The sequence below is a fragment of the Ctenopharyngodon idella genome, chromosome 15 (assembly GCF_019924925.1).
Source record: "Ctenopharyngodon idella isolate HZGC_01 chromosome 15, HZGC01, whole genome shotgun sequence".
Taxonomy (NCBI): domain Eukaryota; kingdom Metazoa; phylum Chordata; class Actinopteri; order Cypriniformes; family Xenocyprididae; genus Ctenopharyngodon; species Ctenopharyngodon idella.
Genome location: NC_067234.1, coordinates 13,841,762 through 13,868,876, shown reverse-complemented (window position 1 = coordinate 13,868,876; position 27,115 = coordinate 13,841,762). Strand labels below are relative to the sequence as shown.

Genomic DNA, 27,115 nt, shown 5'->3' with positions numbered 1-27,115 from the left:
AGACAATGATTGCCTTGACTTGTTTGAGTAGCCAGGCTTATTTTTTCCTATAAAATAAAGCAGGCAGTAAATGCATTTAGAGTGCTATCAAAATGTTTTATAAAAAAATATAGAGACGGTGAAATCTAATCAGACGTCCTGATGCAATACGCTGTTTTATTAGAGGTTGTGTAGCCTTCTACATTATATGAGCCATTGACCTCAGCACAGAGATTTCATTGGGAGCTTAAGTCATAAAATGTTCACCCCCTGCCTTCATATATATTAATTGAATAGATTTAACACTGTGTGTCAAAAATAACACAAAGTCGCCCCCGCCTTTTACAGAATGTCTTAAAATTTTTCATATGCAGCACACTTAAAGTGGGGGGGGGGGAACATGTCTGGACAAGAGCGAAAAAGTTGGAGGGGGGAGTGGCTCATGGGAAGTCCGATTCTTTTTAGCGAGTTCTTTCTTTTGGACGGTTCAATGAACCGATTCCTTTGAGCCATCTCTCAAAGGGTTTTCGTACGTTCTAATTTTTTCATGTTAAATTGATGCTAGCTGCGTTTCTAGCAAAATTTGGAGCAATTAGCTATCCTAAGACATTTTAAGCAAAACAATAAAGATTTAGATCTATAATAATGTAAATAATGACAGTATGCTATGTATTGTTTTTCGATGTGCCGTAGCAATCGAGCAGCTTTGGTTCCCTTCTCAGGCGATTTATGTTCGCAAGTGTAGCTACTTAGCACTAAACCGCGAAATGTTGCCTTTTTTGTTCTAACATTATATATAGAAGTAATAATATTAATGATTAGTATTATTAACATTAATTATTGATTATATTCATAATCTTTTTTCCCCATCTCAACAGTTTCAACGAAGTCATCAGTTAAGTGATTCACAAGCGCCTTATGAATCGGTTCACAAGAACGATTCACTCGGGAGTCGGAGCCGAAAGAGGCCAGCTGAGGGGGCGTGTAGCGCACGTTCATGCTGAAGTTGGACACTTGGAGAGCTTTGCGCACTGCGAAGGCAGACACGAAGGGATACGGAGGGGTGCCCAGTCCTCCTTCAGGTCTTAATCGCCCATAGAAGAGCTGGCAGCGAACATGCCCAGACCAGTACATCGTCACTAAGACCGGGATTCAGCTCTTCGCCTGGTTTAAGCTTGCCAGAATGAACGAAAACGCAGATATCTGCAACCACTGTCGGAACATGATCAGGGAGAAGGTAACGTTGTTCTCCGTGTGTTTAAAACTGTTATTCTGTTTTAGTTTGGGATTATTGTGTTATTAAAACATGCAATTGATTCTGATGTTGATCTTGGTGATGGGAAAGCTGCATTGGTTGGGTTGTGCTTGAGTTTTACATGTTTGTCAAATCTCTTATTGAAAGTTTATTTATTGAAATCACTATATATATAATTCTATATGTTGTTATTTTTTCTTTTTCTTTTTTTAATTGATAATTGGATTAGTATGTTTTTCAACAATAACTACAAATATAAATATGTATACTTGTTTACACACACACACACACACACACATATATATATTCCAGCTTGTGTGTATAAACATATAGCCTATATATTAGTGATGTAATGATATCCTCATGTCACGATTCGATACATATCACGATACTGAACTCACAATATACCCAATGGTAACCCCCTCGTAACCCCGAACCCCCTAACCAGTGCACAGGACAATGCTGATACCAGAATAAAAATAAATGGTTCTGAAGCTGAAAATACAGAAAAATACGAGTATCCTTGCACTCTGTCGCTGACTAGATATATTTAAAATAATGTAGGCTGCTTTTGTAGGCCTACTGGTAACACACGATATTTGGCATTTTCAGGACCCACAAATATTCCTCCGCTGCATTACTACACATTATATTCAATATTATATATAGTAGTTCAATGTAGTACTGACAATAAAACTCTGTAAACTTGAATTTTTTTTTCACACAGTAATTTTCATTTTGGGCGAACTATACACAATACATATTGTCACTATCCATGATACGATATTGTTGCATTTTTGCATTGCGATATATTGTGACATGATATATTGTTACACCCCTTATAAAAAAATATATATATATATGTATATATATATATACACACACACACACACACACATATACATACATACATACATATATACACACACATACATAAATAATTGATTTTTGCAGGTTTAAGTAGTTTAAACTGTATGCATTTCTTCACATTTTGATTGTATCAGAGGCCGAGTAACACAGTGACCTACTCATCTCATGTGAAATTCTGCTCTCTCTATTTTCTTTGGCTGGAAGATGTTATTTTTAGCTGTCATTAATCATGTCGAACACATGTGACCTACTTCTGCTCTGCACATCTTCTTCTCACACGCACCCTGCCAAAAGTTGCTGTAGCTTAAACTGGACTTTAATACAAAAAGTAGAGTTGGGATTTATCAGACTGAACTATTGGTTGAAGGCTTGTGAGCTGTTTGTTTGATCTTCCTGTCTCTTGCTGCAGCTGGGAGCAAATACTGCGAGTTATCCTGCGGCTGTATGCAGACCTGTATTTTGAGTGCATGTGTGTGTGTGTGTTTGGAGGACGCCTGTTATATGAGAATGGTTTGAGGGATTTGTGGTCATTTTGTCATGTCGAGAGGGTTCTTCATTACCCGTGTTCCTGATTGTGATAACTCTCATCAGCAAATAGCTACTCTCTTCTCACCTGTTGCTCTAGCTGGTTGGGACAGTTCAGTTCAAATTACTATCTGTCTTGCCTTGGCTTGTAGAAAAAAATATAATTAGAGCCAAATTAGATCCAATTATTTCCAATTACAGTTCCACAAAGAACTTTTTATTCTCTAGTTCTTTATATCACTTATGCATTAAATGAATAGTTCACCTAAAAATGAAACTTCTGCCATCATTCACTTATCCCCATGCATTCCACTCAACACAAAAAATCCACATAATGTTTGGATTGACGTGAGAAAATTATGACAGCATTTTCATTTTTTGGTTGATCCCTCCCTTTAAAGAACCCAGAAATCAAATGAAGAATCTATTATGTGATATTCAATATTTTTTAATATGCTTTTTGATCTTATAAGGAAATCGATCCCATTTTTACCTGTCTTTATTTGCTGTCACGCTTCAGAGAACAAGCAACAATGACTCTACTGTGGATTCTGAACGGTAACAAAACTGACTTGCTTTGATGCAACCAGTTTTGTATTTCAATGTTTTCTTGCTTGAAAGAGAGACAGACAGAAGCTCCATATAAATTGTGCAGCCAAACTGAGTTTTGCAGATTCAGCATCTGACACACTTTCTGTTCCTCCAGCTGCCGTATGCGCTGGTGTGACATAATTGACCAATGAATCGAACTGCCCCATTACCACATAGTGACCCATCGGGAACAACATCGGTGCCTGTACGTTCTGTAGTCATGCTTGAGCAGAGATCTGTGGGTAGACATCGCCATGAGGATTACAAATACTCAAACCACTAATTGAATGAGGACGCAAGTGCCGACCAGGGACATTTGTCATGGTGCCACCAGGCGTCTGCTCGAGCAAAACTAAAACCTGTTCATTCTGCCAGTGTTGCATAATCTTTTATGAGTTTAATGGCATCATTCAAGGGCCACAGATTCTGACGCAATCAAGTGATCACCAGGGAGAGATCCTCATGAGAGAAAGAAAGGCAACAGTAATGCTGTTATGTCAGAAAAAAACAAAAACAAAAAACCTGGAAAATGGCTTTTTAATGTTCTAAAAATGTATATTTGCCTTTAATTACAGCACTTTTTATTGATTTAGTTTATTTCATGTGCAACTGGTGTACAATAACTTTATAATAATGGAATTTATTTTATCAGTACTGAGGTTGAATTTAAATGCTATTCTCAGAAGTTTTGAAAAAAAAAAATTAATCTTTGGCGTGTAACTTGTCCGGCATGATTTGTGCTTACAGTCTTAATACCAAATCATGCATAGTATTGAGAACAGTGTTATTTTAGTAGTATACTATAATGGGTCATTCCACGTCAACTCAACCAGAGGTCCCCGGCTCAAATTTTTAATTTTGTTAATATTTTTTCTGTACAAAGACAAACATAAATAGTGATGAAAGCCAAAATATTAAATGTCACAGATGTATATTTACTACGTAATCCACTGTTTTGTAGAGGGGGGTCAAAATGACCATTTTCACCTGAGATTTAGAGCCAATTTACTAGGGGTGGGAATCTTTAGTCGCCTCACGATCCTATCCGATTCCGATTCTGGGAGTCACGATCCGATTCCAAAATGATTCTTGATCTACTTTTATTTATTATAAAGGATTTTAAGGTTTTTAAGTCGGTGAACTAATTAATTAATATTTACATATCCTTACATAAGTAATTATAAGTAGGCCTACTTTTTAAAATAATTACAAATTCAAAAAATTTAAACAAACAAATTAAAACAATTGTATGTTAAAGGAACACTCCACTTTTTTTGAAAATAGGCTCATTTTCCAACTCCCCTAGAGTTAAACAGTTGAGTTTTACCGTTTTCGAATCCATTCAGCCGATCTCCGGGTCTGGCGGTACCACTTTTAGCATAGCTTAGCATAGTTCATTTAATCTGATTAGACCGTTAGCATCTCGCTCAAAAATGACCAAAGAGTTTCGATATTTTTCCTATTTAAAACTTGACTCTTCTGTAGTTACATCGTGTACTAAGACCGACGGAAAATGAAAAGTTGCGATTTTCTAGGCCGATATGGCTAGGAACTATACTGTCATTCCGGCGTAATAATCAAGGAACTTTGCTGCCGTACCATGGGTGCAGATTCAATGAACAATGCTAAGCTATGCTAAAAGTGGTACCGCCAGACCCGAAGATCGGCTGAATGGATTCGAAAACGGTAAAACTCAACTGTTTAACTCTAGGGGAGTTGGAAAATGAGCATATTTTCAAAAAAAGTGGAGTGTTCCTTTAAGAATTTTAAACTAGGCCTAATAGAACTTCAAAACATACAAGCAAGTAGCAAATAATAAAGAGGAACAACGAAACATATTACAAGCAATAAACAAAGAGTGCTTTCAGTATTTAAAGCTGCAGTCCGTAACTTTTTTTGGTTAAAAATTATCCAAAATCAATTTTTGAGCATATACATAATCAGCCAGTGTTCAAAACTATCTCCTTACCTTAGCCAGATTGACAACGATAAGCTTGTAATAATGTTTTATAATTCGGATGGTACTGGTGGGTTTTCGCGGGAAATTCGAGCATGCAGCCGTTCGTCTTTGTGTCATTACGTCACATCTGTTTACATAAAGAACGAGTTCCAGCTAGAAGGCTATCGCATGTAAGGCGGATCATTTATAGCCTTTTCTCACAGCAGCTGCAATAATTAAACTTATAATTTTGATGGCGGATTGAATGGTATGACAAATTAATGTTAGAGATTAGATCTTTAGGTAATGCTAATACAGACTAAATATACATAGTCACACAATGCTGATGTTGTTATCATTAACAATTTGAGAACAAAGTATAACAATATTAATAATCTGCGCGGTTTGACGTGATCCGAGCTAAGCGATCATTAGATTTAATCTCCATTGGCAGCGCGATTTACTGTAATGTTTTTTTTTTCCTCAGTTGGTAAGAGCAAAAGTAGCAGACATGTTCGAATGACATTTTCTGGTGAAAATTCTTATTTTGGTCATACTTCAAGACTACAATCTATGATTCTGAAGTACAGTATCCACACCGATGTGGTGACTGACAGCAAACATTAGATTCATCCGCACTGAGGAGCTGCGCCGATACACAACCCACGTAAAGATGATAATTCCACAAATAACTGCAATTACATGTTTCAAACAGAGATGGCGACAAAGAGGCAAAACTACGGACTGCAGCTTTAAGAGTATCTGAACGTTTTCTTTCTCATGTTTACTGTCGTTTGATAGTTACATTATAGACAGCGGGAGATCTAATAAGTTGCATTCACGCACAGATCTCTTTTGAAATATAATAAGTAATGCGGTTTGTCCTGTCCATTTAATCCCTTAAGACAAAACTGGCTATGTTTACATTAATTTTGCGTCATAAAACCATTTTGAGACGCAAGTATATTAAACCACTTACACGGAGTCGTTGTCATTTGCTTCAACCTTTACGAGCTTTATGAAAGATTATTTTTTGGAAGGTGTTTTCAGTGTTTCTAAAGCACACTCAGCGTCATTGCGCATCTGAATAAAAACTAAGCTCAGAATCAATTCTGAAATTCTCAGAATCGATCCAGAATCGTTTAAGAAAGAAACGCGATGCATCAATGAATTGATTTTTTCAAGGGGTGTTAAAATGACTTATAAATGAATGAATGATATAAATGAATTCTGGGTCATTCCGTGTCAAATCAACCAATTTCGGAAGCTTGCCCGGCTCAAATTTTTGATTTTGTTAATATTTTTTCTGTACAAAGATAAACATAAATAATAATGAAAGCCAAAATATTAAATGTCACAAATGCATATTTACTGAGTAATCTACACTGTTTTGTAGAGGGGGGTCAAAATGACCATTTTCTCCTGAGATGTGGAGCCAATTTACAGGGATGTAAAAATAACTTTAGAAAGATGGCAGTATCATTATTTTATTTTTGCACAGATTGGTAAGTCTATTAGTAAAATCTGTTGACTTTAGCAATCTTTGTTTCATTATATGCCAACGGTGACAGTTCAAAAATGGCAAAAAGCACTTCTTGTGTTTTTTATTTTTTTTGCATCATATTTGCATGCCTGTAACTCAAGAAGTATTAAAGATATCTTATTATCCTTTTAGATTCTTAATGTCATTTTAGATTCTTGTTCTTATGAATCTTTTCTTTTGGAATATTCTCTGGAATTTTTAAGGCCCTATATGGTTCAGTCCCATAGATATAGGGATGTCAATGCGGTAATGTGTAGTTATGATACTGCGTATTTGAACTGTTGATAGCTTCAGAAGCTGTTAAAATGAACAAAATCCCATCTTCCAAATATCTCTAAAACTAATTCAAATATAGATTCTTATAAATACACTTTTGAGAGCAAGTTAATGTGCTTCAACTGAACCATTTTCAACTTAAAACAACTCAGAGAGTTATGTTTTATGCATTTCCTTTGATACTGGGAAACAAGATACATTTATAGTTTAAAGATTATTTATTCTTCAGACTTTAAATGCAAAAGTATCAGCTGTGTGCAAAGTGAACCACATTTGAAAATTCAACAATTTGAACATGGAACTGCTTTGAAATCCCCATATCTATGGGACTGAACTATATAGGGCCTTGAAAATTAAGATTTCAAAAGGAAAGTTTAAGTGTAAAAATAAAATAATGATGCTGCTATCTTTCTAAAGTCATTTTTACACCCCTGTAAATTGGCTCCACATCTCAGGTGAAAATGGTCATTTTGACCCCCCTCTACAAAACAGTGGATTACTCAGTAAATATACATTTGTGACATTTAATATTTTGGCTTTCATTAATATTTATGTTTATCTTTGTACAGAACAAATATTAACAAAATCAAAAATTTGAGCCAGGGCAAGCTTCCCGAAATTGGTTGATTTGACATGGAATGACCCAGAATTCATTTATATTTTAAATGAACTTTTATTGTTATATTTTCTGTTTTCATTTGAAATTTTAGTTTTAGCTTTTGCCATTTTCATTATTTTTTTAAAAATATTTTTATTTAGCTTTAATAGATGTTTATTTCAGTTTTAGTTTCAGTAATTTTAGTATTTCATTAAAGTATTTACTTGCTTTATTAGTTTGTTGCCAAAAATTAGAACATTTCTATGTTTTTTAAGTTTAAGTTTTTCATCTAATATTTATATTTTATTTTATTTCCATTGTATTTCAATTAACAAAAATGGTACCTCTGGTTTATTCTAAAACGCATTTTGAATGCTCTATTATTATGTAGCGATATCAGCTCAAAGGGGAAATATTAATAATTATTCATAACTCATTATGATTAATTATGAATATTTGAATCAGTTAATCAGATTAACTTGATGTAGCTACATTAACATTACAATCGATAGATCAGTTCATCCTGTGAACACTCATAATCGATTATTAATTAATTATAAGAGAATGGTATTTTTCATGGCTACAGAAAAATAATTCTTTCTTAGCTTTTACAGTGTTTAAAGCTGTAATAAGATCTGATCATTTAAGAGCCAATTTATTCACAGACGGGGAGACAGAACCAAATATGTGTTGTGCACAAGTTTTATTAACTAAATCACGAACACAAAACTAAACTGACAAACACATACATAAACACACGTCACACATAAATGGGTAAAATGATGAATAATAGAGTGAAACCGGAAGTGGGAAACAGGAGGAACTATAATGAAACCAAAAACCAGGAAAGAATCATCAGTATTCATCATAAAACTCCTTTTTTTTTTCACAAAGGAGGTTCACAATTTTAACTAACTAGCAGCAATTTAGTATATCGTACGATACTTGCATTAGGCCTCAACCTTTCTTGAAGAGCGTCCCAAATATACCGTTGCAGTATAAAGTCCTTTAGTAGAAAGGGTTCAGTCCGATGGTGCTGAAGTTGCAATTAATATCTTCTGCGTTGAATGAAGAAGTGATAACAAACTTGCATGGTTAGTTTGAATCTTAGTAGGAAAGAGTCCTTTTCTCTCCTAGCACATTGCTGGGGGCAGGGCAGACCCAGGCCTAAGCAGAAGCCCCCCCCACTGATACAGTTTTGGTCATATCAACAAGAGAGAGAGAGGGAGGAGCGTTGTGCACTGGCTTTTAACCTCTGGTCAAAGTCACACCTCTTAGGGTTGACCTGACCAATGAGAAGGTTGTATTTCCGGGCGACAACATTCCTCGTCAGGGCTTTTATGACCGAGCATGATTAAACTGGCTGAGTTGTTGAAGAAGAACTATTAAAGATTCTTGTAATACTGATGTGTATTACAAATCTTCTCGATACGAACCCATAGACACTAAACATGGCATAATTAAAGTTACCTTAAATGTATCATAAAACATGTGAATACAATACTGAGTACAATACAACAAACAGTAATGATGGATACCATTTCCTGGGGATATGCATGTTCATTTATAGAACAGTCTGTCTATAAATTGCAGGAAAGTCTGTTTTCTGTGGGAAAGATGCAGGAAAGATGCAGGTTTTCTGTGTGTCTCTTTGTCTCTGCTCTTCTCTGCTCTTCCACGTGGCAACCCACATACTTCGGCGCAATAAAACATGTAATTGAGGCCCCTTGCAAAGGTTGGTCTTCTCGGGTGATGGGGGACAGACCCCAGAGTGAGTTTTAAACAATTATTGGTTAACTATAACAAATAATTGTGTCTGATTTGTCTCAGTCGTTACAATTACGACCTGTATTTCACTATAAATTACACATCACCCTCAATTCAATATATCCTTGATCTTACCATGGTAAGAACTTGATAATGTAATCCCCAGTAAACCGCTCCATAACTCTCATTACATCCTGTTAAAAACTTCACTGGAGATCAAACCTAATCCTAATCCTCACTAAGACACTGATATTTGTTAACATATCTGGATGGAGACTCATTAGTGGCCTAGTGCGCCAGAATGTTACATCACACAACTCTCTCACTCTCTTTCTCTCTCTCTCTGACCCTTCCTCTTCCATATTTTATCCATATAAATGAATGAATGAATGATATAAATGAATTCTGGGTCATTCCATGTCAAATCAACCAATTTCGGAAGCTTGCCCAGCTCAAATTTTTGATTTTGTTAATATTTTTTCTGTACAAAGATAAACATAAATAATAATGAAAGCCAAAATATTAAATGTCACAAATGCATATTTACTGAGTAATCTACACTGTTTTGTAGAGGGGGGTCAAAATGACCATTTTCTCCTGAGATGTGGAGCCAATTTACAGGGGTGTAAAAATGACTTTAGAAAGATGGCAGCATCATTATTTTATTTTTGCACAGATTGGTAAGTCTATTAGTAAAATCTGTTGACTTTAGCAATCTTTGTTTCATTATATGCCAACGGTGACAGTTCAAAAATGGCAAAAAGCACTTGTGTTTTTTATTTTTTTTGCATCATATTTGCATGCCTGTAACTCAAGAAGTATTAAAGATATCTTACTATCCTTTTAGATTCTTAATGTCATTTTAGATTCTTGTTCTTATGAATCTTTTCTTTTGGAATATTCTCTGGAATTTTTAAGGCCCTATATGGTTCAGTCCCATAGATATAGGGATGTCAATGCGGTAATGTGTAGTTATGATACTGCGTATTTGAACTGTTGTTGAACTGTTGTTGTTGATCATCTTTGAGATCAAACCTAATCCTAATCCTCACTAAGACACTGATATTTGTTAACATATCTGGATGGAGACTCATTAGTGGCCTAGTGCGCCAGAATGTTACATCACACAACTCTCTCACTCTCTTTCTCTCTCTCTCTGACCCTTCCTCTTCCATATTTTATCCATGTAGTCATTTTATATCTCTCTCTCTTCAAACTCAGTTAGGGTAGGACTCATTTGTTTAAACTAAGCACAAAGCAGTCTTATGTAAGTAGTGTATTGGTGTGTTTTTGTGTGTTTTACCTATGCTGTCATGGAGAAAAAGATTTCTGCACTTTACCCCAGAACACAGAAGACACAATCAGGCTGTGCTGACAGACCTACTTTTTTTCTCCCTCTTCTCTCTTTTAAACACACTTATGCTTCTCGCATCTTCGGCTGAAGGCAGAGCGCTAGGTCTTGGAAGGGAAGGAAGCATATAGGATTCCAGGACAGCCATTTCGACTCAAAAGCTTTGATTGGGCAAAAGCAACAATAGCATCCTTTAATACATAAAACCCGGGCGAGAGTACTGACTGTTCAGACACCTCCACTGTAATCCAGAGTCCATTTGAGCATTTTAACCAGACTTAAGTAGATCAAGGAGTGGCTGTTTGATGCTTAAAACCCCAACCTTGACTTTTATGAAATGACCTGTACATACAGTACAACCATAAAAACCACACTTGTAAAAATGAGCACTGCAACCAAATGAAAATTGTTTGGGTGGTAACCTCAGATTTGCAGTATAGTGGGTTTTATGTAACCTTGAAAAAAATAGTTAAAGCCATGAAATCATAGTACTGTGCTTATTATATGTAAAAGTGGTAATACTATGATTGTAAAAGTAACATGAACATTGTGCAGCCAAATGATGACTTTAATGTTAACAATAGAGGTATAGTTCTAAAAATCATTTTAAATATAAAAGATTAGTCCACACCACAAATATAACAATAATGACTCAGAGGAACGATATCGTTGGAATCACTTTCAGAACGATTTTCTTCAGCTGATGAACGATAAAAACATTGACAGCCAATCAGAATCCATCCTGCTTTAAAGAGCTCGAGCATTTAAAATGGCAGACGACAAAACTGCAGCACGCGCTTAGAATAAACAGAATGTTATCGTCCGTTGGTGTGGATGTTAATATAGTTATTGTTATAGTTATCCTTATAATTATCATTCTTGAACGGGCCTTAAAGGCGCAATATGTAAGATTTTTGCAGTAAAATATCCAAAAACCACTAGGCCAGTGTTATATATTTAGGACGTGTGAGGAGTCGCCTGTCAATTGCGTCATACCCACGTTACCCTCGGTTTCCGGTTTTATTTTGTAGAAACCATGGAAACACCAAAGACGCTTTAATATATTACATGTTTTAATAGACAAGGGAACAACTGTTTAGTTACGTTTATAGACAGAAAACTAACTATTGTTATATAGCTCAACACATTTAGTCTTATTGTTTAAATCTAATTTTCTTGATTTTTTGAGAGTACCATGCTTTACCATGCCTCAGAGAAAAACACTATTTTGTGAAGTAGCTAACATAGCATAATCAGATGCAGCTTTATTTTTAGTAACAGTAATACAGAATTTTCTCCATTATACAATACGTTTTAAAATGAATTGCATGCCATTTATCAACACAAACCATCCAGCATTTAATATGATTTTCTAAAATCGATCTATCTTACTGCAGTGTGCAACAGTGTCTCACAGCAGCCGCCGAGCGAACGCACAGAATAACGTTATAACATCATTTTCAACACTCAAATGTATCTAATATGATAAACAGAGCTGCGTTACCTCATACTCATGACCGGAAAAGCAGAAGCAGCGCCGGCGACTGTGGCATAATAAAAGTTCCGCTGCTCGTGAGGCGTCGTGTTGCGCAATCGCTCCAGCGGCCTCGTTCAGCTCCCACAACACTCGGTCCTGCTCTGCTTCATACTACAGTAACGTTAGTAATCGCATCTATGAACATGATTTCTTCCCGAGTCCTATCCCTATTCTTTTGCACCGTCCGTTGAGGTGAAGACCACATGTCCCAAGATTCCACGCTCAAACTTGGCGTCATCAAGCTACACCGTTGTTTTGAATAGGCCTCTAGTGACCTCTAGCGGACAGAAATCCTACATACTGCACCTTTAATAGTAAAAGAAAAAAAGAGTGCTCATATTTTCTGACAAAATACTAGTTACTAGTGGTGTAACGGTACACAAACATGACAGTTTAGTACGTACCTCGTTATTGAAGTCATGGTTCAGTACGGGTGCGGTACAGCAGGGCAGTGGCGTGCACGGGGGGGGGGGCTTGAGCCCCTGCCCCTTTGATCTCGAAAGTGAAAGTGCCCTTTGCGGAATGCGATTTCGGCTGAGGGAGAAACCCAAAACACCCCCATACACCCCCTTCCCCTCCCCCGGAATGCGATTGCGCCCCTGCCCTCGCGGAGGTCTGTGCACGCCACTGCAGCAGGGGGAGAAAACTAAACATAAAATTGCTTCTTTTTTCTTCTTTTTTATTAAACAGTGGTTTACTGAACAAATTGTGTCTCTTTAAATTAATTCAATTGTAATTAACATTTTCTTACATAAAAATTACTATCAACTTGTTTTCATGACAAATTTATTTAAACATTAAAAAATTAAGGCATTACTAACAGGTAAAGTAAATATAATTAATATATAAACTAATGTAGTGCATATATTTAGTGAAATGCTCCCCTCTAGAGTTTATTTCTCTAGTGAACTAACATGCTGTGGACAATAAATGACTTGCCTGAGGTAATGCAGCGTATTCTCATGTTGTTTTATTGATGTCTTTCCGCAGTTGAAACACTGGTTGAGAGATTACACGTAAACATATCTATGCATAGATCGTCTTTTCTTCTTCTTCTGCACTTTTCCCCCAGTTGTGGCTGTTAGCAAACAGCATTGCATTACCGTGTGTGGATCACCTGTGACTGACTGAATTCGTCGTCTGACCTACCAAAACGTCTGTGCCGTGACGGTTCGGGACGAATACAAGTGCCGTTACACTCCTACTAGTTACTAAAATTTGTTAAGTGTTGTTAGTACAGTTTCTTCAAAAAAGATGGCAAAAAGACATTAGTAAAGTAAAACTATAGTATTTGGCTTACTATGGTCAACTTTTGTAAGGCCTCAAGCTTTTTAATTAATATTCAAATTTTTACTTTTACCAATGAGTAGTTCTTTCTACACTTTAATTGAATGCAGAATCTGATGCAAGATTTGACATTTTTGTTATGATAAATTGATATTTGATTCTTTGTCAGTAGCCTTTCAGTATTTTTTGTATTTATTCAAGTGCATAGATTAAAATGTATTCATATGCGTAGATTAAAATCTCAGAGGTATTTTTTGACATCGCTTCTAATGTTAAAATCATAGAATTTACTTTTTGATTAACTTTCTTATTATTCTTATTAAAGAGATATTTTTTTAAAACCTGGATGCTGTCCCAGACTGTTTGAGGAAGACGCTGTCTCTATCCGTGGACACTCATGCTGCTGTCATGACAACAGAATCGTTACCATGGTGCCACAGAATGACAGTCTCAAGTATTATCAGTGCTGATAGTATGCTGTGCTTTGATTGGCCAGGAGCGGTGATGCGATTTCATGGTGCAGGTCACAATGGTCACAGTGCTGTGTCAATGTTTCCGTGTGTGTCAAACAAGTCGGGATGGCCAATCAGTGCAGCCTCATTGCAAATACACACAAGCATTACGTTAAGCACATAGAACAAATTAGTTTCACATATCCTGTGGCTCTCCTTCTGTCTTATCCATATCTGTTCTCTCTTGCTTTATATGTTTGACTTTGATTATGTAACACAGATGAGAGAAAGGCTTCTTGTGATGAATAGTACTTACTCTCACACAAGAAGACTCATATCCTTTACTTAATTAAAATGTACACTACTGAACCAAAACGATTTTTATAGTTTTAGTTAACAATAACAACAATAGTGTGCACACACTGTGAATGTGTTTCATTTGAGTTGGTTAATGCTGGAGACCTCTTTTTCAAAAGCCTTTTCTGTATTTTTTTTCCCGCCTCTGCCCTCCCTCTGTTTGCCACTTGCCCTCTTTCTTTGCACAGTCTATTTACCCTCTTTATTTTATATGTAGAGTCTTGTTGTCTTTCAACAGAGCAGTAGAAGTAAGAAACCAACAAGCCCCAAAACAAAACTCTCCTTGTCTTTGTGTCGCTCAGTCTTTCCTCTCACAGTTTTTGCATCGTTGGAAAAACAACTTGACTGCAAATAGAGAAAAAATCACATGTTTGAGCACCTTGTGCATCAGATTTAGTGCTAAATGTGTGTGTCTGGGTGTGCAGAATCTTGGTAGCTCTTGGTTAGTGTTTTATAAACAGCACTAGTTTACATCAAGGCCGCAGAGTGGAGGCAAAACACTTCTGACCGCAAATACAACACCGTTTGTGTATTTGTGGTGGTTAGGGGTAAGGGGTGGGAAATCCTGAACAAACACAAACCATGAAGAGAAGGAAGGAAGGATAGATAAAGTGCAAGGGAGGGTGAGAATGACAGAGAAAGAGATTTGGTGTGTCCAGGCCTCGGGCCACTGAACTGAAGTGACCCTTACACCCTTGGCATTATAGCCAGTTTGGCGAACATACACACACATAGATAAAACAAACACAGCTTTCGTGGAACTCCTTACCTTTCACTCTAACAGGAACAAAGGAGAGACTTTCAAAATAAACCTCAGCAAGGAGACTCAAAATCAACCTGAAAAATCAAGGTTGCGCACTTTAAAATACAATATATTACTAGTGATGGCCGATTTCGAAACACTACTTCATGAACCTCTGAAGCTTTATGAATCTTTTATTTCGAATCAGCGATTCGGAGCATGTCTCAAACTGGCAAAGTCATGATTTCAGTAAACGAGGCTTCATTACATCACTATTTCGAAACGTTTCAAAACAGTTCGAAATTTCAATGGTTCACCGGTAGAGGGCGATGATAAAGTGAACCCATGAATCATGCAGATTCACTGAGAACAATTGAACAAGTGTCTGTAGGCCTTACCCTATGGCAGGGGTCGGCAATTAAGTTTGGCATCGGGCCAAAAAATCCTCGCCACTAGATGGTGGGCCAGAACATAGTCAAAGGATAATTTAAATTAATTGAGACAGACTGTTACAGTGTCTTTTGTAACTGGTAGTGAGCTGTTACTCCGTGTTAAATCCTGTAGTAGGACAGTCATTAACAAAAAGCCAGTTTTACACTGGATAAATTAATAAAGCAGAGTAGTGACACGTAACCTGGCAAGTATCTTCATTCACCAACTTGCAACACAGACCGCCTTGCTAAAACACACATATGTGAGAGATGCAGAATGGATAAAAAATAACTAAGAGGACTTAAAATAAAAATAAAATAGGACTTGAATAAGCCCATTAATGGCTTGTTTGAGTCATGCTCTTAACTAACTATGTTTTATCTCCTCTTTCCATGTGGTGAATAATATCCTAAATATGTATCATTTTAATTTGCTTGTTACACAATGGAGCCTAACTTATTATAATACTTATTTGATGTAGCCTACTTTTACACTCAGAATTTTTCCTTGGCATCCTCACGTACTAAACTGCATTTATTTTTAATTGTTTGCGTGCTGGAGGTACGCTATTACGTCGTGTGCAAAGTGATGTTAACATTTAAGCTAGCTGGTGAGAGAAAATGGCACATTCAAAGAGTTTAAAGAGGAAAGGTGTACAAAGAAGAATGGAAAGACAACTATGCGTTCATCCTACCTAGCTTTGTGAATGCAAAGCCGGTGTGTCTTATCTGCAACAAAGTTGTCGCTGTTTTCAAAGAATATAACACTGTGTCTACACTGGACGTGAGTGGCGCGATGCGACGCTTCAAATAATAATAAAACCCATTTTAATCAGTGATATTGACTATACTGGATGCGGCACGGTGCGCCGCGAGACAACACATTCCCGACAGCTTGCAACGAACGGTCGGTTTGTTGCGTTCAGTGTAGACAGCTTTGAGCTGTTGCAGCGCAACGCAACGCAACGCGAAAAAAGTCACGTCTGCTGTAGACACGGTGATAATAGGTGGTGATAATAGACGGCACCACGAGACGAAGATCTATTTCAGAACCAGCCACTATCAAAATAATCTGTCTGTGGGCGCAGGCCAGATATTATTGCTGGCGGGCCAGTTTTGGCCCGTGGGCCGCCTATTGCCAACCACTGCCCTATGGTTTTACCTGATCTCTGATCAGTTTTATACATTTGTATATGTTTTAATTAGACATTAGAATAATTAAAATGAATAATGGTAGATATTAATCTCTTATTTGCCTGTTTAGCTTGAGCCATGGAACAGAGAAACAATTAAGCCCTGAAAATTGATAAAAGCACATATTATACAGACACTCTGTATTTAATCTTATTAGATGACTAGTTAATTGCATTTGATAGATTTTACTTTCAATAAAACTTTTGCAATACATTTGTAAAAGGTATTTTTATGCATGTTTGGCCTGAGTTTTGTTGCATTTACACTGTTCTGACCACTAGGGGTCACCGTGGAGATGGGTGTCAGATTGTTTCAAAGCCTCGACACATAGAGTACCTCAGGGATGACGTGTTTTTGTAGGCAAAACCCGGAAACGAGTTAGCATTTTAGGACTTCCGGTTCCATCGCCCCGAAGTCAATGGGTTTTTTGAATGGGTTTTTGCTAAATCACCTGAAATAAGGTCTGTGGTTAACAAAGCCTCTAAATATTTTCACGTTTTGATCTATAACATAAAACACACCATTTATAACCTGCTTGTGATTTTTTTTAAACCTTTATTGTGTCTTAAAAACGGCGGTTGCTAACAAATTGCTAAAAGGGACTACTTCCTTTGGCGGGGACTTTAGACGTCATCATGACAAACAGGACATTTCTCATGGAAAAGTGGATAAGTATTCATACACAGCACAGATCATAATCAGCGAGCATGTTTTTAAATAAAGTTGTTTTTTAAATAAAGTTTGAGGAAGCTTGGTGGTGGTGACGTTGATCCGCGACCATGGTGTGCTGTAGTCCGTTTATAGCCTACTGTTAGCTTTTTATATCTGACCACTTTATTTAGGCTTCAAAATGTATAAATGTTGTGTTAACTTGTAAAGATTATCTTGATAGACAAAACGTGTAAGTGTCATAACCCTTTGTTAAACACAGAGCTTATTTTTTGCGATTTTCCAAAAGTCTATGGGAAAAATGCATAGGCTAACTTCCAGGTTGGCCTACAAAAACACGTCATCCCTGAGGTACTCTATCAAGCTACAGATGGCTTACTTATAGTTGTCTCGGCATATTAACCTGAAATTGGAGAAAGTATTTTAACATAAAATCTATCTATCTAAGATTTTCCTTCATTTTATGCTTGTTAGGCAATTTCTGAGGCAGTAGTGTCTCTAAAATAATGACTGCTTTCAAACAAGTTTTCACCTGCCTGCCACTGGTTGAATAAACCGATAGACCCGCCCCCAAACACACGCCATTGGTTGAGCGACTGTTGCTGTGCGGAATTAAGCTACAGATGGCTTACCTAGTTAGCACTGCATATTAACCTAAAAATTGTAGAATGTATTTTAACATAAAAATACACACTTCAATTAAAAAAAAAGTTTAATTCAATCATATTGTCAGGATATTTTCATCATATTCATCATAAATGTTCTTGTTGTTCCTCAGGCAAAAGGAATGAAGATGTCAAGACACATATCAACAGGACCAAGCTCATTTATTCCAGAAAATGAGGTAAAACTAATAAAAAATATTACTATGTTTCTTTGTTCAGAGATGGTACAATGGTTACACCATGTTTCTTTGGTTACTCCATGCATCTTCTTTGAAATATTCTACCATTCATGTCTTTTATGTTTATCAAGGCTGCATTCATTTAATTAAAAATACAATATTAACAGTAATATTGTGAAATATTTTTACAATTTAAAATAACTGTTTTGATCTATTTTAACTCTATATATTGATGGCAAAGCTGAATTTTCAGCATCATTATTTCAGAAATCATTCTAATAGACTGATTTGCTGCTCAAGAAACATTTATTATTGATGTTGAAAACAACTGTGCTTCTTAATATTTTTGTGTATATATACATTATACATTTGTTTCAGGTTATTTTGATGACTAAAATGTTCAAAAGAACAGCATTTATTTGAAATATAAATCAAAACAATTTATTAAGCTATTAAAAGTATTAATTTCTTTTGAATGGTTCATGGGTTCATTCAGACCCATAGTATATGTCAAAGTATTACCACTTTTTTCTCTCTTCTCTCACACACTCACTCAATCCGAGGTTATCCAGCTCGGGTCAGTTGGTGTTCATTTCATTTTTGTTTTGAGTTCAGACGGTTCAGGAGATGATTTTCACCAAAACCTAGTTAAGCGTGCCGGGAGATCTAAGGAAGTGTATTTGGATTGTAAATTGAATTATAGCATCTGTCCTCACTGCGTTGAATTAAGGTGAACCTGAGCCAGAGTTCAAATCTTTCTTGGCTCTGATTCATAGCATCGCACATTGGTGCCTTCTCATGTTGCAAAATCGGACAGGCTTTAGTTGTATACACCACATATTTCATTTGTATTACCATCTGAACACAGTACTTTTATGTAAGGAAAATACACTCAATATGTTGTACTGTTGTGAAATGTCCCATGTTCGCCCTCTCCAATCCTCAACCCCAGATCATAGGAGCCATGCCTCTGAGCGATTCCACAGTGATGTTCTTAGACGAAGAGTTCAGCGGCCGCGTGGACAACCTGACGCAGGTGATGGGGCTCCACCCGCATTATCTGCAAGCCTTCCTGCGCTGCCACTATTACCTCTTGAGGATGGACGGCCCCCTACCACTCCACTACAGACATTATATTGCTATAATGGTACAAACACACACAGAAACACTTTCAAGGGAGACTTTATTCAACTGAAACAGTTTTATGAGTGATTTTTCTTCCATATTTTCCAGGCTGCAGCGCGGCATCAGTGTTCAACGCTGGTGTGTCAGCACGTGCAAGAGTTTGAGCAGATAGGCGTGTGCTCTGATTGGCTGAGAGGTTTGGAGTTCTGCCCGCAACGACTTCGCAACCTCAACGAGATTAACAAGATCCTCGCACACAGACCCTGGCTCATTACAAAGCAACATATACAGGTAAGACACTAGCGATCTTATTTATTGCTCAGTATTTTAGCTAATTTTTTAACATTGTGCAATCATTATACAACAATAATATTTCTGCACTACATTTGTTGTCACATGACGTTACTACGTGCATGTTTAATTCAGAGGGTGGCATCCAAATATCATCTTGTAAATTAAAGCATTGCATTTTCAATCCAATTTTGTGTTAATTTTGTGTGCAATCAAATAGTGATTCACTGAAATTACTTATTTTAACTGAAACTAAACCAAACTAAAGTTTTAATTTAGCCGAAAACCAAAACCAAAAATAAAGTTTTTTTAATAATCAACACACCCAAAAATTATATGAGTTGAATATAAACATTTAAATTGCATATATGTTTCAACTCCAATTTGTTATTGAAATATAAACATTTAAACGGTGGCCGTAATAAAAAAACACAAATTAAATAATGAAGACAACAGGTAAGTAAAAATATAATGCATATATTTACCAAAATGCTCCTCTCTAGAGTTATTTTTTTTTCTAGCTATGGACATTGAATGGCTTTTCTGAGATGAATGTAATGCTATGTGACGTATTTCTATCAAATGTTAATGATCTTACACTCTTTGTTTCTCAGGCTCTGGTGAAGACAGGAGAGCACAGCTGGTCTCTGGCAGAGCTGGTTCATGCTGTTGTACTTTTGGCTCATTTCCATGCCTTGGCTAGTTTTGTGTTTGGTAGCGGAGTCAACCCTGACCCTGAGGTCACAGAGGTCAACGGGGTCACGGATGACGTTTGCCCTCCAGCCATGGCGGGTTTATGCACCTGCCACCTAACAAACGGCAACCAAGCCAACGGGAACCCCCTGCATAACCCTAACACTGGGGTAGGAAAACATTACAGAGTATCCATGTTAGGGATGTGCCCGTAGCCGAATACCATGTTTGGAAAGGAAGCCCCTAAAGGGATATGGTGATGGAAAAAAATACAAGATGGGAGAAAAAATATATTTAAATGCTTTTGCGTTCTCTCGCAGTTATATAGTTGGGTAGTTATATTGTATATCATTTGCGGGTATCAGGGAGTCGCTATCAATATGCGGGATATTGAAATTGTGCGCTCGCTTTTTACTTTCACTTTTGCGATCACGTGTACTCTGTGTATAAGGAGCAGCAGTACTGATGACACATTTTACGAGATAAGATATTTTTTAATTTGTACGCACCAAATCTTCCGACATTGTTCTGTCAGTCATCTCTCCTTACTATCTTCATGTGATAATTGAAGTTATTTAGTTTCCGTGCCTTTCCGAATTCGGATTTAGGCTTCGGGCACATTCCTAATCAATGTGTTGTTTTTGTATTTGCATGTCAGGAAAACATGCTCGGATCACATTTCAGATTTCACCACTGAGTCAAAAGAAAAAAATAAGTAATTATATTGTGCATACAGAAAATGATCACTAACATTTTCCCCATATTCACCTATCTGTAAAGTATCTGGACATTTTTTTTAAATTAAATTAAATACTGTAATACAGTAATTTAATCTATTACTGTAAAAAAAAAAAAAAACATTGTGTGTGCTTAATGGCTATTAAAATAAATGTAAAATAATTTTACTATGCAAAAAAAAAGTTCTTATGGTTCTTTATGCAAAATGCAATATATACTATATATTGTACATAAAATGATATATATTAAATATAATTTATTATATTATATTATTTTATATTACATGTATATAAAATACATTACATAATAATATTATACATATACAGTACTGTGCAAAAGTCTTAGGCCATCACCAGCTTTGTTGTTTTAGCAAAGTTTTAATGACCATCCATATTTATTTTTTGGTCTTTATTACGATACAAACAGAAAATACAGGAAATGTGTACACAAAAAATAAATAAATAAATAAATCAATAAATCATAACAAAATGGCTTCTTTAAGCAAATATCAGTATTTAGTTTGACCTCCTGGACTTCTTCTAAGAAACTTCTCGTCATATTTTGAAAGTTTTCTTGGCCTTCCAGTCCTTTTCCATCTCATTTAGGTTTAAGAGAGCCAGTTTCTGCTATTGCTCAAGTGTAAGGGGAGGTCACTAAATACTTGCCACTTTAGCCTGATTTTTTTCTGTTTTTTTTAATACTGCATACAGATTTCTGTATTTTCTGGTTATATTCTAATGAAGAGAAATGATAAATATTTGGTCATTATATCATTGCTAAAACAATCTAATGGTGGCCAAAGACTTTTGCACAGTACTATACATATTTTATTTTTATTTTATTTTTTTCAATTTTAGGGTGTGCTGTTGAAAAGTTTTATGATATTCATCTGCAGAAATAATTCTGTGCAATGTGTTATTCAAGATTTGTTTGGACAATGTTTTTGTATAAGCGTAGCATCTCATTTTTTTAAACTCCATTCTCATGTATTTTAGAGTGAGCTGGAAGCTCTGATGGAGAGAATGAAACGATTGCTGGAGGAGAGAGAAGACGATGATGCGTCAGAGGAGGAGATGTTCACTCGCTTTGAGAAAGAAAAGAAAGAGAGTCTTCTGGTGGTGTCTGCAGGTATTACAACACAGATACTTTCTACCCATCTGCTCTATTTCAGTTCATACTATAGTACATATTTTCTTTCATAATGATAATACTACATGCTAATAAAAGCTGAAACTTTTAAATATCATTGCTGTCAGACAGAATCCATGCGTCTCCATATATTTTTTTCATAAATCATTACTATTGATCACTCTTTACGTCTGTCTGTGGGCTTTGCAAATATTTAACCAATGAAAAGTATTAAAAAGAGCTTGTGACCAAACCTCGTAACTCCATTGGATCCTCAAACTGTCAGTCAAACCTCATAACTCCACCCACCTCTATCATGAATAAAGTGCCGCACGCAGTTTGGACCGTCTCTGTTTGTTTGCAACGCAAGGGTAAATAAGGAAATGGTTGTTTGAATATTTTTCTTTACTCAAGAAACACTATATATATATATATATATATAAAGGCTAATGTTTTATGTATATGAGGAGTGGAGAAGAGTGTCTTAGCCTAGCATTTGTAGTCATAGCCAATACTGTCTTAAATAGCCTGTGTAGCACTTTTTGGTAAAAATTGAGAAAACTGAGCACCCACATAGCTACAGTAAACTTTATAACCTGTAAGTTGATGAAAACATAATGCAATGCACTTGCTGCCTCAGATGCAGCCGTTCTAATGATGGACAACACAAAACATGTATGTTAGCTGATCAAAAACCTTGTAACTCCATTTGATCTCAATTTTGGTGAAATGTTAAAAATATACAGATGCAAATGTCATATAAAGACACAATATCAACTCGACGCCCGACACCGATTATATGTTTGAACTTAAAGGGTTAGTTCAGCCAAAAATGAAAATAATGTAATTAATTACTCACCCTCATGTCATTCTACACTCGTAAGACCTTCGTTCATCTTCAGAATACAAATTAAGATATTTTTGATAAAATCCGATGGCTCAGTGAGGCCTGCATTGACAGCAAGATAATTAACACTTTCAGATGCCCAGAAAGCTACTAAAGACATATTTAAAACAGTTCATGTGACTACAGTGGTTCAACCTTAATGTTATGAAGTGACGAGAATACTTTATGTGCCAAAAAAACAAAATAACGATTTTATTCAACAATATCTAGTGATGGGCGATTTCAAAACACTGCTTCATGAAGCTTCGAAGCTTTACGAATCTTTTGTTTCGAATCAGTGGTTTGGAGCGTGTATCAAACTGCCAAAGTCACGTGATTTCAGTAAACGAGGCATTGAAAGTGTTAATTATCCTGCTGTCAATGGAGGCCTCACTGAGCCATCGGATTTCATCAAAAATATCTTAATTTGTGTTCTGAAGATAAACGAAGGTCTTACAGGTGTGAAATGACATGAGGATGAGTAATTAATGACAGAATGTTCATTTTTGGGTGAACTAACCCTTTAAACACTATTAGACTGTTTTTTCTTCTCTCTATTCCCTCCATTTTTCTTCACTTTTGGTTGTGGTCATGTGGTAAAGTGGGAATTAATGTTAAATTACCAAAATGAAAAATTCTGTCATCATCTACTCAGCCACATGTTGTTCTAAATCTGTGTGACTTTATTTGCCATTTGTTATCAGTGACGCCATTGAACTATTGCTTGAAAACAAAAAAGGATCTAGCAATCTATTGTTTTTGCATATTTGTATTGAAATATTGTGATTTGCGTATTCAGGGTTTGATGAGGAAGTGGTGCCCCCCTCTCCCGTGGCTCGGTTTGTAGACGACCCGTCGTTTGGATACCAGGACTTTGCACGACACGGAGAAGACAACCCACCCACATTTAAAGCACAAGTACGACAGTTACCCTCACATATACACATAAACAGCATTTTTTCAATACCTTACTGAGAATGAATGATTAATCATATTCTATCTTGTTCACTCTATAGGACTACTCATGGGAGGATCATGGTTTCTCTCTGGTGAACAGGCTCTACTCTGACATTGGTCACCTATTGGATGATAAGTTCAGAACGGCATGTGATCTGACCTATTACAACATGGCCAGTCACGAGGGGGTGGACACCAGCATGCTGCGCAGGGCTCTATTCAACTACGTCCATTGTATGTATGGCATCAGGTACGTCCATGAGTGTGTAATTAGCAATCCATTTTTTCAGTTTTCTGTTTAAGTAATTGAAATACTCCAACTTAAGTTAGTTGCCAAGGCAAAAGTTCTTAATTTTTCTAGCTTTTCAACTAATATTTATATTTTATTTCAGCTTTATTTCAATTAACGGAAACTATTTTTAACAACAACAATAGTGTGCTTTATTGTATACTACACATTTTTGGCAGCTGTAGTAGGTAATCCAGGTGTCCCCTACTTACAGATAGTAGTGTATGACTGTAAATCATAGTGTACACTATGAATGCCCATAGCGCCCCCTAGTGTACTAGCACAGTACAACCAGGAGTACTGAAGTCCAGCCCTTTTCTGCCTAGGATTGAAACATGAACATGTGTTTTCATACTGTGCGTCTGCAGATATGATGATTATGATTACGGTGAGGTGAATCAGTTGTTGGAGCGCAGTCTGAAGGTTTACATCAAAACAGTGACATGTTATCCAGAGCGAACCACTCGCCGCATGTACGACAGCTACTGGCACCAGTTCAGACACTCCGAGAAGGTAAGTTATTTTGTCATGTGAAATATATAATTATTATTTTCTAAATATGCTGATATTCTCAATTACTTTTTTTGTCCTTTATCCAGGTTCATGTGAATTTGCTTCTAATGGAGGCTCGAATGCAGGCAGAGCTGCTCTATGCTTTGAGAGCCATCACTCATTATATGACCTGACCAATCAGACTTCACCAATTATATGACCTGACCAATCAGACTTCATCTTTTAGGTGACCTGACCAATCGAATCTCACCCACAATATGACCTTTATTGCTCATATGACATTATTATTATTATGCCTAAATTTAACCTAACATATAGTTTTGAACTCTTACAATTGTCTCCAAAATTGTGTATACTTTTTCTTGGACTGTTCAAATCGATAACTAAATGAAAGACATTGTGTACAGAGCATTCTGGGTATAATCACAAACTTTAAATTGGGCTTTAAGGGCATGTTCAAATCATTCGTCATCAAGAATTGTGGGTGGGCAGAAATGACTTTTGCTGGATTAAAATATAATCCTTAATGGTCAGACAAATCCCCTTGGACTTGACCTGGTCAATAAGGCGACATCATGACTTGACAAATCACATTTTAACGTGCAATACTTTCTCATTGAAATCTCACTTATACTGTAAGCTGAAATACTGGAGGACTGAGTTCATATTTTTGAAACAGGAAGTTGTCATTTTTTCTTTTTTGCACATTTGAGAAAAACTGTGTTTTCGAACAGAATACAGTTTCCTTTTGTAATATCATAAATGACTAACAGAATGTGAGAATTTTTTTTTTTTTTTTTCAAATCCCTTTTTTCATTTTCATGTATTGTTTATTTCATATTGAATGTATTGTTTAGATTTTTTTGCAGTTTGTTTCTAAACTTTTTCAGATAAATTTGGTTTGGTTTAGTTGTTTACCTGGAAACTAAGGCTTTTGTAGCATTATTACTGTACTATCAGTCCTTTACTATTTCCTTTTAATCTCAGTGTTATACTTCAGATAACAACAATCTTTTTTTTTTTTATTAAACGTTACTGCCAGCTGCAATAGCTCTACTAATCACATCTTGTAACTTTATTTCTGTATGTGTGAGCGTCTACATGTAGCGTGTCTTATTTCTGAATGTCTGCGTAGGACAAAGTGTTTGCACATCTGTTGCGCATCTCTTTGCACTGGTGTGCCTCTGTGAAAGAAAACCGTGCACGAGCGCGAGAGTTCATACGTGTGAGTGTTGTGTGCAGGATTGCCTTTAGGGAGCGTCTGAAAACTAACTACTTTTGATACTATTACTGTCCATCAAAGCATTTCTCAAAGGATTATTTATATCGCTTTAAGAATCATTGCTTCATATTTGCACAACTCTAATCAAGGTGCAGCATCAGTGTCCTTTAAAAAATAGATTAAGATTGTGTCTGAAAATAAATGTATAATGAAAAGATAAGCTTTATAGAATGAGACAAAGTGTTGCCAATCTAATGGACAGTGCCTTATTCATGTTTAGAAACACAGGTCTAGTGATTTAGTCATAGGTACACCAGAGATTGTTACAAATGTATCACTGGAGTAGGTGAAACTGTCATCGAAGTGCCTTTCAAACTTAGCTGTAGGTGTTTCAAAGTGTATGCAGCAGATGTGATGCAGAGTCCTTTAAAAAAAAATGGGCATATGTGTCTGTTGCATTTCCTACTTGTGTTTATTCCGATCAAGGTGATGCTTTGAAGCTTTCATGTTCTCCACTCGTAATAAATTTATACATTTCCAAAATGGCAGCACTGGAAATTGTCTCCAGTGGCTAATTCACATACCTATATGTTTCAATAAAGGTTCTAAACAAAATCAGTCTATGAGTGATTTTGTGTGTGTGTGACAATTTTATGGCTAAAAAAAAAATGTATGTACTGTAGCAAAATATGCAAACAATATTCATATTTGACAAGTAGTAACAGCAGTGACCTTCAGTGTGACATGGTTTATTTAATATAAATATTAAAGATTAGATAGATGCAGTTTTTATGACCTGAAATATTTAGTATTATATTATTTTAGTAATAATAATATTTTAATTGTTGTATTATTATTATTTATTATATTAACCGCAAGGAATTGTAAGTGAACTGCAAAAACGCCAAAAGGTGATTAAAAATTGTGAACCTAAAATAAATATTTAAAGAAATGGATATGGAATGGAATGAATATTTAGATACTTTCCTTATTTTATATATATATATATATATATATATATATATATATATATATATATATATATATATATATATATATATACACA

General features: G+C 36.0%; 1 protein-coding gene across 1 annotated transcript; it reads left to right on the top strand.

Annotated features, from left to right (window-relative positions):
• Positions 1-976: 976 nt before the first annotated feature.
• Positions 977-26,664, top strand: sesn3 (sestrin 3). Its single transcript, XM_051863615.1, has 10 exons — positions 977-1,216; positions 18,142-18,207; positions 19,160-19,354; positions 19,441-19,623; positions 20,238-20,486; positions 22,050-22,182; positions 23,868-23,986; positions 24,085-24,275; positions 24,683-24,827; positions 24,914-26,664. Exons 1-10 carry the CDS (start codon positions 1,163-1,165, stop codon positions 24,998-25,000), a joined length of 1,422 nt encoding a protein of 473 aa, XP_051719575.1. The 5' UTR covers positions 977-1,162; the 3' UTR covers positions 25,001-26,664.
• The last annotated feature ends 451 nt before the right edge of the window (positions 26,665-27,115 follow it).